Here is a 14,701-nt window from a genome sequence, read left to right as displayed (position 1 = left end):
TGGAGCTAGACGGTGGGCCCTTTATACTATTGATCTCAGTATTCTATAGTGGAGGTTAACAGCACACATACATACACATACACATACATTCTGGAGCTAGACGGTGGGCCCTTTATACTATTATTCTCAATATTCTATAGTGGAGGTTAACAGCACACATACATTTCACATGTATGAGATATGTTAAGATAAAATACATCTCTTAAAACACTTAATCTGGATAGATCTGGGCTGCTCCCCAACTTTGTCAATGAAACAACTTCTTTACATTGGAAAGGAGTCAATGGAGAGACACAGGACCGGTCAAACCCTGAGAATAATTGCTCAACACCAACTGGAACGTGTATATTAATCCCCCGATATCCACACCACAAGTAAGGAACACCTTAGGGATCACATGAGAAGTGTGAAAAATGTAAGGGCCAAAAGATGGAAAGAAGTGCCGTGAAGTGCTGAGTCTGGACATGGCATGGGATCACAATCATGTGGTTACCTGCACAAAACCTGCATCAGATTAAACTTGCCAAAATGCTGGCACAGATAAGACAAATATAATAAATAACTTTAAGTGATAAAGTATGTGGGGTTTACTCTCCATTTTTATAGATTTTTAAAATCTGTTTCAATGTTTAATTCAGTAACAAGTCTCAGATCATGTGCACATACTGATACTTTTACTTAACTTCCTAAGTGGCTCAAACATGTATTTGGGGTTGAAACCATAGAAAGCTTTAGGACACTTAAGGATTACTGACAAAGTTAGGAGTAACTACAAAGGGTCTCAACAAAGACTTCCACAGAAATGGATTTCCTATTTTATACCTAAAATCTCTCAGTAAAAATTATTTGTTACCAAAATAAGTAAGTGAGAGCCACTCATCAGAGTAACAATTTTAAACAGAACAATTTGGTTTGGTTTATGTCTTTTCTAATAAGACAAATATTCACACAGTTAACACATGTGAACTTTTACAGTAGTTATGTCATTAGTTCCTTGTTTCCTACTTCAGACAACTAGCTGTCATATACATGATACTGATGTCTGTATACTCATTCCGTAACCTGCAACTTAAAAAATTCCTTTATTACAGGGCAGAGAACGTGCTCAGCACCTGCTGTTCTTGTAGAGGAACTGGGTTTGATTCAAGAGAGGAAAAAAAAATATTGATCTTTGAAATAGGCAATTAATGTAAAGACATTTCTCAAGAGAACAAACAGAAATGGGAACGGGATACATGGAAAAAGGTTCAACACTGCTGATCAGAGAAATGCAAGTGGAGACAATAATTTGTAATCATCTTACTCCAATAATAATGATTAATGTTGGCTGGGCTGTGGAGAAAGGGGCTACCACAATCCAATAATCCCTTCCCCAGGTATATATCCAAAAAAAGGTAAAATGTGTTTCCTGAGATGCCTGCACTTGTGTATTTATAACAACACTATTTATGATGGCCAAAATATAGAAATAAACTATGTGCCTGTCAACTGAGGAATGGATAGAATTTTAAGACGTTCTTAAATGAAAAAAGCTAGGCATAAGAAGACAAGTACTGTGTATTAAAATTAAAAAGTTACCCTCATGGAAGCTGGGAGTAAAATGATAAGTTAGCCTTGGGCAGGTAGGATAAGAAAGTGGAAAGGATTTATTAGTGGGTATTAAGTTATAGTGAGAAAGAACTAACAACTTTGTATTGCAACAAAGACAAGAAGGGATTCTGAATATTTTCATCATAATGAAATCATAAATGTAAATGTATGAAGAGATATGATAGGGCATCCTCAATTAAGTATTACACAATACACACATTTTAAAATACTACATGGTACCATGTGTGTGTATGTGTGTGCTTGTGTGTGTATGTGGATATGTATGTGTATGTGTGTGTGTGTGTGCGCGTGCAATTTGTATGCCTTTATAAATCACTTAAAGTACCACCACACTTGCAGATTACACTAAAAGTGGACTTGGGTGGAGTTACACTCTAGCAAGTCAATAAACATACAGAACAATTTTATAAACAAGTGTTACACAAACAACTGTTATATATCAGAGCTAGTAACAAATAAAAATAAGCATAGACCTAACAGAATGATAGTCAAATTAAAAGTACATCTGGTTTTAAAATGCAATCATAATTAACATTACTATAACATATAATTATATATATAATTAGTAACATTACTCAGGCAAGTCACAGTTATAATCACCATGAGTATAATTTTTATTATGTGAGATTATTAAAAAAAAAAGGTAGCTATCAAAACCATAAAGATAACTAAAGTTAAAAATATTGTAAAGATCACTTAGGGCTGATGAAATGGCTCAGAGGATCAGAGTACCTGGGCACTCTTCCATAGGACCCAGGTTCAATCCCCAGCACCCACTCTGCAGTAGCTCACAAGAGCCTGGACCTCAGGTTACAGAGAATCTTACACTGGCTTTGGACCTGTGAGGGTACTATATGCATGAGGTGCACTTTCCTGCAGGCAAAACACCAACAGACATAAAAGAAAATAAAAGAATTTGAAAAAATAATCTCAAGCATCAACTTGACTATAAGTTGAACATCAGTGGGAGGAGAAGCCCTTGGGCCTGAGGATGTTTGATATCCCAGGGTATAAGAATGGGAAGGAAGGGTGGGAAGAAGGGAGTGGGTGGGTGGGGGAGCACCCTCATAGAGGCAGGGAGAGGGAGGATGGGATAGGGGGTTTCCGAAGGGGAGACCTGGAAAGGGGATAACATTTGAAATGTAAATAATGAAAATATACACTTAAAAAAAAAAAAAAAAGAATATCTAGGAAACTGGAGAGATGGCTGAGTGGTTAAGAGCACGGACTGCACTTCCAGTGGTCCCGAGTTCAATTCCCAACAACCACATGGTGGCTCACAACCATCTGTAATGGGATCCCATGCCCTCTTCTGGTGTGTTCGAAGACAGCAACAGAAATACACTATATTTTCCTGGTGACTATAAAGTGAACAGGTGTGTCAACAGTGCTTCTCTAGAAGATATATAAGCTCCTAATACACTTGTGAGTGTTGCTTGCTGTCTTTAGAAATATACCAACTAGTACTGTAGTCAAGATGAAGCCACACTGACTTAGGATGTCCTCGTATACACAGATAGACTGGCAGACAGAGAGGAAGGCTACATGTAGAAAGCAAGAATGAAGCAATACAGCTTTAAGAAATCCAACACACTCTTTAAGCCCTCACCTTTCTTACTCTCTAGCCCTCCTTCTCTCTCTCCTTTCCCCCCTCTCTCCACGTGGCCATGGCTGGCCTCTCTCTTTCTACCTTCTCTCCTTCTCCCTGCCTTTCTATAGTAAAGCTCCAAAATCATAAAAATAGAAAGAAAAAAAAAAGAACCCCAAAGCAAACAATTATCAGGCTACAAAGCCAGCAATAAATCGTTCTTCCCAGAGCCTTCAGAAGGAATATGGCCCATCTAATATCTTTACTTTAGATTGGTGGTCTCCAGTCTAATGAGAAAAAAATTCTGTTGTTTTAAGCAAGTCAGTTTGTGCTGTACTTTCTTATGGCAGTCTTTGAAAACTAAAACAATAGATAAAATGAAAAATCAACTCAATATTCTAAGAGGCAATCATAAACCAATAAGCCATCACTCCAGAGAGGCTATGCTGGGGCCTAGCAAACACAGAAGTGGATGCTCACAGTCAGCTATTGGAGCTAGAGAAAGTACCCAAAGAGCTAAAGGGGTCTGCAACCCTATAGGTGGAACAACAATATGAACTAACCAGTACCCCCTGGAGCTCGTGTCTCTAGCTGCATATGTATCAGAAGATGGCCTAGTCGGCCATCAGTGAAAACAGAGGCCCATTGGACATGCAAATTTTATATGCCTCAGTACAGGGGAACGCCAGGGCCAAGAAGTGGGAGTGGGTGGGTAGGGGAGTGGGGGTATGGGGGACTTTTGGGATAGCACGGAAATGTAAATGAAGAAAATACCTAATTAAAATAAAATAAAATATTAAAAGAAAGAAAGAAAAAAAAGCCAGACAAACAAACAAACCCAATATAATCTTCTAGAGAAAATAAAGAAGAAACTAACAAGTATAGAAGAAAGTGAGTGAATTCAATCAAATGGTTCTCAAGATACACAGATAGTACATAAGGATACCTTTGTAAAAGTGTATAAGGATTTCACTTAATTAAAAAAATTCCTTCTTCAGCAATAACTGATGAAAATTCCCCTTTGAAAGGCAAGCTGATAATAAAAGACAGCAGCATACCCTCTAGCCTGTCCACTTGGCAGAGATGCATCTTTTAACCCTCATCAGAGAAGCACAGAGACCCACAACGAGCCAAGGTGCAGAGGAGAGGAGTCATCAGAATACTCAGCCCTAATAGAGCAGAGGGGGCAGAAAGACTGAGCCAGATGTGGTCCTTCATACATAACTGGAAAACTGCACGAATGAAGTCAGCAGTTATGAGCGTATATGTAAGCCCTATACAAACACCAGCATGGACACACGAGGAGGCCAGAATGTCTCACCCCTAGAGTAAGAGCCACTGGCAACTTATAGCTGCTAAGAAAGTGAGAGTAGGTTTCTTTAAGAGGAGTGCTGCTGCTGCCACTGGGAGTGGACTGAGCTTCAGCGGTAGGTCATATGTACATGAAATACTGGCAGCACACGTTGGGACTTAATGTGGAAAAAGAGATAGTTGGGTGGGTAAGGAATTGGAGGCATATCTGACTGAAGTGGCATATCTGGAAGAAGAACAGGGGGTGAATATAGCTAAAAACCATGAAATTCTCAAAAGAACTAATAAAATTAATTTTAAAACGATAGCATCTTCCTCAAGGTGAAGATCCAAAGCAATTAAGTCAAACAAAACCCACTGAATTTATTTACATATGTTCTACTTTGGCCCTAATAAAGAATATAAAAATGACTGCCGGGAAAACCATAAAACAACAAAAGAGAACAAAAACAAATCTGTTAAGTAACATTAAGTGTTCTATACAAGTTTTATTTCATTAATGTTTCTAGGTAAAGGAATAGTTTTCTTTAGCAAAAATAATACATTTTTAAAAATGTAATTACCCTATAGAATGAAGGTTATTATCTAGTAATCTATAATATTTTCACTTATCATTCCCTAAATTTGTTTTTCAAATGGTAGTTTTTCAATAAAGAACTCAGAATACACTTTGTGTTTATAAAACAGAAAAATACTCATGAATAAAATTGACAATGCTATTTACCAAAACTATCACAAAACCTAATATCTCAAGAGATACAGGAATTCCTTTGAAAAATAACCCAGGATGCTGTAATCACTAGAACAAGTTCACACTCCGAATTGTATTTTCCACAGCTGGTTCTGCTCTGCAGCAGTAGAGGGCAGTGTTTATAGCAGACGTTTCATTGTCCTAGCTTACAATATTCACTATCTATCTGGACCTTCACAGAAAAGCTGAAAATCAATGACAAAGTATCTAAGGGGATCACAGATGAGGGTCAAAAGGATTCCGTGTAATTTACAGACATGTTTTGTTTCCCCAAGTAGTATCTTTTTATAGAGCAAAATTTAAGAAAAATTATATATAACACACATCCTTTGAAGAACAAGAAGAATCTAGAAGATAAAGTACTCAATCTGAATAAAAATGACAAGAAAATAGTCTATATGGATTATAAAAGAAAATAGAAGGTAGAATATTAGTAGAAATAGAAAAATAATTTCTGATTTATGAGTACTCAATGGAGTAGTTCTCAGAATACTACTAATAGGAATAAAGAACAATACTATAGGATGGGCTATGGTGGTGCATGCCTTTAATCCCATTACTCAAAGTGGGTGGATCTGAGTTTGAAACCCATCTGGTCCAGTACAGGGTAAGTTCCAGGGCCACCAGGGATACATATAGAAACTCTGTAAAGGGAGCAGGAGATGGGGTGAGGGGGAGTGGAAAGGGGACAATTCACCTACATGTACCAACCTTCAATTGGTTCATGCCCTTATGATGATAGTTTCAAAATAACTGAGGGCATTCACCTTTACTGTATGTAGAAGGACTCAATTAAATTTTTGATGTTTATTTTATTATTTGTGTGTGTATACCCCAAATGTATACAGGGGCCTGTGGAGACCAGAAGGGGGTGTCATATCTGAAACAGAACAGATGGTTCTGAATTGTCATGAAGATGCTGAGACACAAACAGCCCTCTGCAAGAGAAGCAAGTCCTCTTAACTCTTGAGTCATCTTTCTACCCTCAGTTACATTTCAATGATGTCTCTGAATATAAGTTGTGTGAGTTTTTGCTTTTAAATAACCAAGCGTAACCATTCAACGTCATGGAACTCTTGAATTCCCAGCGTCTGCCCTAACATGCACAGGAATTACCAACAAGCATGTACCTCAAGACTGCTTTACAGGTTCTTACAGGAAGAGCCACTGACAAGCTACCCTCCTGGTCAATTACTCTAGTTGTCTTGGCATATGTGGTATGAGACTCTTTGACACAATGAAAATTGAAGTCAGCACTGAAGGCAATTCACTGAATTATTACTAAGAAGTAGAAAGACAAGAGTCCTTTTAGCAATTGTAGTTATTTCTCTCAGTAATTAAAGGGACATACATTTTTCACCTATTTACTTCTTGTTCACATTTATTTTTAAAATGTGAGTGGTGTGTGAGAGGGAGGGAGGGAGGGAGGGAGGGAGGGAGGGAGGGAGGGAGGGAGGGAGGGAGGGAGGACACTTACATGTGTGATGTGAGTACAGGTAAACTGGTAAGCCAATCATTAGAGTCCCTGGAACTGGAAACTAAAATGTGCTCTTAACCGCTAAGCTAGACCATGTGTCTGTGTCATTCAAAGACTTATTTTTATATCTACCCTTATATAAGTAAAAGTCATAGTTTTCAGAAAAAAATATGAACAGAAACATATTACATAGAACATATATATAAATTAGACTTCCATGTTTCTACCTCATAACCCATAACCCGAGGAGACCAAGAAGAAAAAGATCATCAGTCTATAGAAAACCAGAACAACACTACCAAGTGTGCCCCCTAAATGACACTCACTGAGCTCTCTAAAGGAGCCCAAAAAGGAATTCTTCTCAATGCCTTCGAGATATCTATCAAGATAGTACATGAACTGAACCACAAAGTGAGTCAAAAAAATTTAAAGAAATTAAAATTACATAAATGTTTTGTACCTATATTGTTGTAAGTCAAATTTATGAAAATTTTAAGTGTGGATTTTTTTTTTTTTTTTTTGTTATTTGAGACAGGGTTTCTCTGTGTAGCCCTGGCTGTCCTGGAACTCACTCTGTAGACCAGGCTGGCCTCGAACTCAGAAATCCGCCTACCTCTGCCTCCCAAATGCTGGGATTAAAGGCGTGTGCCACTACGCCCAGCTAAGTGTGGAAATTTTAAAACAGTCCATAGCAAAAAACCTATAAATATGTAAGTTGAAACAAAAAAAATTTTAATACTTGAAATTTTAGGATTAACTACAACAGTGCTTAGAAGAAAGTGAATGAAGCAAGCAAAGATTAGAGAAGGTCTCAAGTCAGAGACATCAACTTAAAAGGGATAAAAATATCTACAAATAATTACAATATACACATATTAATTAATGAGGGCTGGTGAGATGGCTCAGCGGGTAAGAGCACAAACTGACTGCCCTTCCTAAGGTCCTGAGTTCAAATCCCAGCAGCCACATGGTGGCTCACAACCACCCGTAATAAGATCTAAAGCTTTCTTCTAGTGTGTCTGAAGACAGCAACAGTGTACTTATGTATAATTAAAATAAATAAATCTTTGGGCCGGAAGAAGCAGGGACTGAGTGAGTGGGGCTGACTGGAGGGAATGGGGTTGACCGGAGCAAACAGAGGCCCTAAATTCAAATTCCAGTAGCCAGATGAAGGCTCACAACTTATTCTGTACAGCTACAGTGTGTACATAAAATAAATAAATGTTTAAAAAAAGAAATATTAATGAACAAAACTCAATGAAGTCTAAATAGCTTCCTTATCAATGCCCATGAATTTACAGTGAAGTTATTTTTACTAAGTGCTCCAAGATTATACAAGGCGGAAAAACAATCTTTTTTAGTTAAAGAGATTAGAAATTCAGGACATTCATGTGTCAAAACAAAGTTGTACCCTTAGACCACATACAAATTAAAATGGATCAAAGACATAAATGTTAAGACTTATAAAAGAAAAAAAAGGGGGTAAAGTCTCATAAAAATGAAATTGAAATTGGCAATGTTTTGTTTTTCAAATATGCTAAAGGAATATACAACAAAATGAAAAAAATTAAAAAACCTGTACTTTGTACTAGTAACAACAACAATGTACCAAATTCTATCAACAGTGTAAAAAGGCAACCCATAGAAGAGAACTAAACCTGGGTTAACACTGAGAATATAAACATAATCCCCATTTCAAGCAAAAACACAGGAAAAAAAAAGGTTTTAAATAGGGGGAGGGGTATTGGACATAATACTTCTACAAAGACACATGTATAGCTAAAACACACATATATATTTTTAAAAAGGTGTTTGGTGTCACTGAACAATAAATAAAGAAACTCAAAGAAAAGCTATAGTGAATTATCCCTTTGTATCCTCTTTTATTATTTGCATATTTAAAAAGCAGACGGCATGAAGGCAGACAGGTAGGCAAAGAAGTGACTGACTGAGAAGGGAAGGGAAGAAAAGGGTATGGTGGGAACAAAGGAAGGGGAGAGGAAATGCAGACAGCTGGGCAGGTGGGCAGACACATCAAGTCTAAAAGACTAAAGAACTAGAAAGTGTAACAAGGACATAGAGAAGGCAGAAGAGCTAGGCACTATTACCATTATACATTAAATCTTAATACTATAAGTTTCATGAAAAAATATGGAGATAGTTCCAAGAAAAAGAAACTACAAATTACCCTATGATAGAATAATTTCACTTCTGAGAATAACTAAAAGAAACTAAATGAATATAAAGTTGCACAAACAAAATAATGAAAAAGGGGGGAGGGAATTAAGGTTAGTCCATTTAAAAATAATTTATAAAGATTTATATTATTTTCATTTATATGATTATATCAGTTTGTGTATATATCTGTATACATGATGCATATGGAGGCTTGAAGAAGAAACAGATCTTTTGGAGTTGGAATTTCAAGTGGAGAGAGACTTGCTTGGCTACCTCACAAACCCAATAGGAGAGTACTCCACACAAGGACTCCAATCTTCCTACTGAGAAGTATCATAGACATACAGTTTTGTTCATTATAGCATAAAAACTACTCAGGATGTGAGTCAATGTAAACATAATCTTTTGTTTATTTAGTTATAGTACATTAAAATAGCACAATTCAAAAACTAGAATACAGTATTTTCTACCATGATGTTTTATATGTTTGTTAAAACACAAAATATTCACCAAATATATTTGAATATGACTACTGTTGAATCAGTTAACAATTTCTAAAGTACATACTTTTTATTGAGAGTTAGCCCATTCGAATCTGTTTATAAAGCTGGTTTATTAGTATTTATCATTACAGGTCACAAACACACACACATGTAAAAAAGATTAGCATACTTGATTTTTAAAGTCAGGTGATCTGTTCATAACTCTGCTATAACAGGATAGGAAGCATAGCAGAAAATAACAAATAGTAAAGATGGGCAAAGAGAAAAGTAGAAAAGGTCAATTATGCTGCCAAAACAGGTACATATAAGCTTTCCTTGGAGATAGTATAACATGGTTAAGGCTTTAGAATATATTAAATATTCAATATAATTTCAGGTATAGAAACTTCTAGATGCTTGAGGGAATAAAGTTGACTAGATGATATATCTAAAAACTTTGAGCCGGGCGTGGTGGCGCACGCCTTTGATCCCAGCACTTGGGAGGCAGAGGCAGGCGGATTTCTGAGTTCGAGGCCAGCCTGGTCTACAAAGTGAGTTCCAGGACAGCCAGGGCTATACAGAGAAACCCTGTCTCGAAAAACCAAAAACCAAAAAAAAAAAAAACCTTTGGTTAAAAGAGGACAGCAGGGGTTGGACACATGACTCAGTAGTTAATAGTATTAACTGAAGTTAACTCTATACCATATATAATTATCAGGAGTAGAGTTCTGACCTCAGTACTATGCTAGTGTACCTGTAACTCCAACTGAGGGATCTGACACCCTCTTTCGGCTTCTGTATATACACATGCATATTCACTTCACAAGAGGCATATAAGCACACAGACACATACGTACTCATACAAACACACATAAAGAAACTAAGTATTTTTAGGAAGTTGCCAGCAATTCAGTTTGCAGTATATGGCACAAATACAAAAAAGCATTACTGTGAAAAGGCTGTACATTCATTTTTCCTTCACTCAAATGGAAAAACAGATTTTTTTTTCAAATTATTTTTTTATTCACAAAGACTTGCATGAGTTTCAATAAACAACTTGCACAGCTGCACTAAATAGTTTAAAGGAGTGAGATCTTCTAAGGGAAAACAGCAATGAGTAGTACCTTTTGCATCATCAGAACCTGAAGCCAGAAGTTTAGGATCCATCAGATTAAAGTCAACACTCCAACACCTTTTTTCATGTTCCTTGATGTGAAAGAGAGACCAGGGATGGGAGTGGGGTGGAGGAGTGGTGGAGGCAGGGGAGGGAGAGAGGAGAAACAATTTATTGACATGGGGTGGTGAAACAAACTACAATCAAATAAAAAGCAAAGACACTGGAGGAAAGCCTCATATTTACTGACATTAATGCTTCTGTAAATGTATTTGATACATTCTAAAAATAACATATGAGAAATTCTTTAGAAAAGCATTTAGTACAAACACAATTATCTTAAGTATAAAAATACTAACTAGTGGTTGAAAAACTTTAATTATAAAGCATATAAATACCTTAAGAAAACAAAAATATAATTTTAAAATATATAGTTAGTATCCATATTTACCTGATAGACCTTTGACCTCTGTCCTGTGAATCCATCCCATAGTATAACAGTGCCTTCATAATCACTGCTGGCTAGCAGGTTCTTATGGTAACTACTCCAACTGATACAGCTGAACAAAAGAAAAAAACTAAACCTTTAAGATGTAAATAGGAAACACCGGGGCAAAATGACTTTCAGTGTGCTCAGGAAGACAAACATTCTCAAGTGGTTTCTATCACTTCACAATAATTCAGAAAGAGATAGTAGGAATATCTAGATTTTCTGATTGATAGTAAACAATCAAATGCTGAAGTTTACCATTTTTTACTAAGAACACAGAGTAGGACAGACAGAGCTGAGAGTTCTGTGACATGTGAAAGGGAAACTGTTAACGACAATGATGGCTCAGAGAATGGTACGACAGAATGACAGATATTAAAGACTGTTGAGCCCCAATATTCAGCTGTACCAAATCATGAAGCTAAACTAATGAGTCTGAGTTGGATTTCAGTTTTTACATTCAAAGGGTCTTGACCAATGCAATGTATGATTGCAATTCCAATTAAAATCATGCCACAGATTTAAAGCTTTAACATTTATGATTTTAGCTATTCTCTAAAAGTCTGCATCTAAAGCAATAAGCTATTGTTGCGACATATAGAGTTAAATCATGCACAGTAAAATGTGTGGATTACCAAATAAAGCACTAAGAAAAGCAGTTAACATCCAAGAATGTATTTTGCACTCCATTGTATTTATGGCAAATTTTAGGGATTAGAAGGGGATGATCTGCATTTTAAAGTAAACTCAGTTTTCCACTATGGATTCAGACAAACCTGCACTCTAATTTCAGATCTGGTATTTACTAGCTGCAGCTCTGGTTAACTTAGTGTATTTCATAACCGGTGAAATCAAACTGGACAGCTCTGTTAGTTGTGCTTAGATATTGGTCTTTTCAGCCCTGTAGGTTTTGGCCTTGAGCAATTTCAGGCATTCACTGGAATGTGCCATAAAGCACTATTCATTGGCACATGTGCCCATGATAAAACAGGCAGTAGCAACACTTAAAACTTATTACATTTTCCTTTATGGTGACTATGACTATGAATACTAAAATGAACCAAGTATTCTGCTTAGTTTATTACTGTAACATTTTAAAGTACAATGTTATACAACTAATCTTACTGCAATGGCTATATGCAATAAATATGTACAAAGGCATTTAAAGAGCACAGACCCTAGAATTAAACTCCCTCACTCTGCACTGCTCCACATATTAGCTAGATTATCCCAGGCAAGCCATTTATTTTTGGGTTTAGTGCAATTCAACTGTAAGTGTGGGTAATAATGGTAACCATGTCAGATAACTGCTAAGAGCACTTAAGACAATGCCTAACACATAAGCATTTAAGAAATTCATTTTTGCAATATAGTCTCTACTTAGGAATATAAAAAAATTCTCAAGTAGGAAGCCACTATAAATGGGCGGGCTCTCAAATTGCTGTGTATGAATTAGTAAATAAAAAAGAACCTGATACTAGTTTATCACTCATATTAGAACATACATGTAAACACATATACCTTGGACTCAACTTCTTAATACAATGAATACTCAGAATTCAAAAGAGTTAGAGCACCGAGTCTGCTGGCTAAATGTACACAAACTGTTTCATACAAAGTATCCTCTATACAACCAAAGCATGCTCTCTGAATGAGAAAGAGTCTCATGGAAAAATATACAATAATGTCATACTTAGCACTAATATGAACAGCTATATATGTATGACTTTATGCCAAGAAAAAAGAGAAATACCTGATTTTGGAATTGCAGGTCATTTCATTCTCAGGGTAATGAATATCCACTGCATCCTGGATGACTGTGCCATATTCATAGACTTTAATCTTCTTTGTAACTCCAGCAATTGCAAAATAGTCACAATCTCGGTCAAACTCAATACTAGAGGGGAAGGAGAGCACACACGTCATCTATGAGGCTATGTGTCCAACCCTGTGATAGTATCTACAGCAAATTTTCAGGATTTTCCTTTTTTTTTCCTATTTCCCCGGTGCTGAGGCTTAAACTTAGGGCACATATGTACACTAGACAAGTGTGATAGCCCTGAGCTGTGTCTCCAGCTGACACTTTCCCTTTTGAAAGAGCTTCTATTTCTCCAAAGGATACAGCTTCTTCACTATCTTTAAGTCTCCTAGGCGACATGATCAGAACTGTCATCAAGACACTGAATTATACAGTCAGGGAACTGTATAGATCTGGAACTGTCAACATGAACTTTTGTTACAAGACACCCAGCCTGTTTTTCTGTTTAGCTTTAATAACCATATTATATCCTAGTATGGAAACCTTTAATAGTTTGAAATATTATGAGTGTTGAAAGAAAATTACCAATAATTTTTTTTCATAATTTCTTGTCATTACTCTTTCAAGGCACTTTATGTTACTTTAATAAATAAATCAGTGTACAAGGAAAATGACGGAATCAATTTGTGGTGACAAAGGGACAGACTATTCTCAAAAAAGAGGAACTAAGTTATCATTACTTTACCTCGAGTCTATTCCTTATTCCCCAGATACTATCTCTCTGAATTACAAAATGTCAAGGCATAACCCGTGTTATACAGAGAATATAAAAAAACCCTCTGCACCTTTTACAGGACTTAGGGAATCCACTATGTTCTTGTAGCTTCTTTGAAATACAAATTTCAAAATAAGCTACTTCAGTGCAAAACACAAGATCCTATTCACTTTTGTAGAATGTAACTACAGCCTCCATACTTATCATACAGGCCAGAAATCTAAATTGCCTAATGCAGGTGAAAGTTGAACTGAACCTCCATATTCAATACTTCTCCATATAAGTTAAGTGTTTTTCCTAGAGGAATTCTCACTGAAATAATCGCTATTTCTCCTAACTACCCTACGAGAAAGTTATTGCTATTATCAACACTTTTAGAACAATGAGGATTACAGTGAAGTGACCTGTTCAAAGGTAGCTGACTTTTAAGTGATTTGAAATGATATTTTAATTATCAGGTAGTCGGGCTTCAGAGATGATGCCAGTAATTAATATTTTCATCTCTCTCTCTCCCCCTCCCTCATACACACACACACACACACCACTGACAAGTAAATGGTACTTGTGCTGGTTAGTTTTATAACAACTTAACCCAAGCAATTACTTTGACATGGAGAATCTCAACTGACAAGATGGCCTCACAAGATTGGCCTGTAGGCAAGCCTGAAATGTATTTTCTTAATTACTGATTGATGTGAGAGGGCTCAACCCATTGTGGTTCTCGGTGCACTAAGGAAGCAGGCTGAGCAAGCTATAGAGAGCAAGACTGTATAACACCACTTCTCCAAGGCCTCTGCATCAGTTCTGGCCTCCGGGTTCCTGCAATATTTGAGTTCCTGACTTAACTTCCCCTTAATAATAGACTATGCTGTGGAACCATAAATGGAAAAAAATCCTTTCCTCCTCAAGATGCGCTTGGCCATGGTTATTTATCACTGAAGGGAAAGAAGACAAAGACAGTACTGGTAAATGGCATCTACTGGAACTGAAATCTGATCTTTAACTCAGGTTAACTTAGTAACGCCTAGTAACTCAAATAAGAATCAGTTATATAATCCTTCAATACATTCCCTCTATTTATAAACAGGTACTACTAAGAGATCAAAATAACTCTAACGTATGAGTGAAAGTACAGAATTAATAGGCAAATGACTAGTTTTTAATA

General features: G+C 36.5%; 1 protein-coding gene across 2 annotated transcripts in view; it reads right to left on the bottom strand.

Annotated features, from left to right (window-relative positions):
• Cop1 (COP1 E3 ubiquitin ligase) overlaps positions 1-14,701 on the bottom strand; it is a 120,214-nt gene that overhangs the window by 28,920 nt on the left and 76,593 nt on the right. For both annotated transcript variants that reach the window (XM_085842445.1, XM_085842447.1), the window contains exons 12-14: positions 12,756-12,899; positions 10,964-11,072; positions 10,523-10,604 (exon numbers count right to left, since the gene is read on the bottom strand). In XM_085842445.1, the coding sequence (XP_085698571.1) occupies positions 10,523-10,604; positions 10,964-11,072; positions 12,756-12,899 (335 nt within the window). The remainder of the gene's footprint in view (positions 1-10,522; positions 10,605-10,963; positions 11,073-12,755; positions 12,900-14,701) is intronic.

Source organism: Mus caroli, unplaced genomic scaffold (genome assembly GCF_978045245.1).
Source record: "Mus caroli unplaced genomic scaffold, Mus_caroli_1 scaffold_1, whole genome shotgun sequence".
NCBI classification, from domain to species: Eukaryota; Metazoa; Chordata; class Mammalia; order Rodentia; family Muridae; genus Mus; species Mus caroli.
This window is presented reverse-complemented; position numbering and strand designations above follow the sequence as displayed.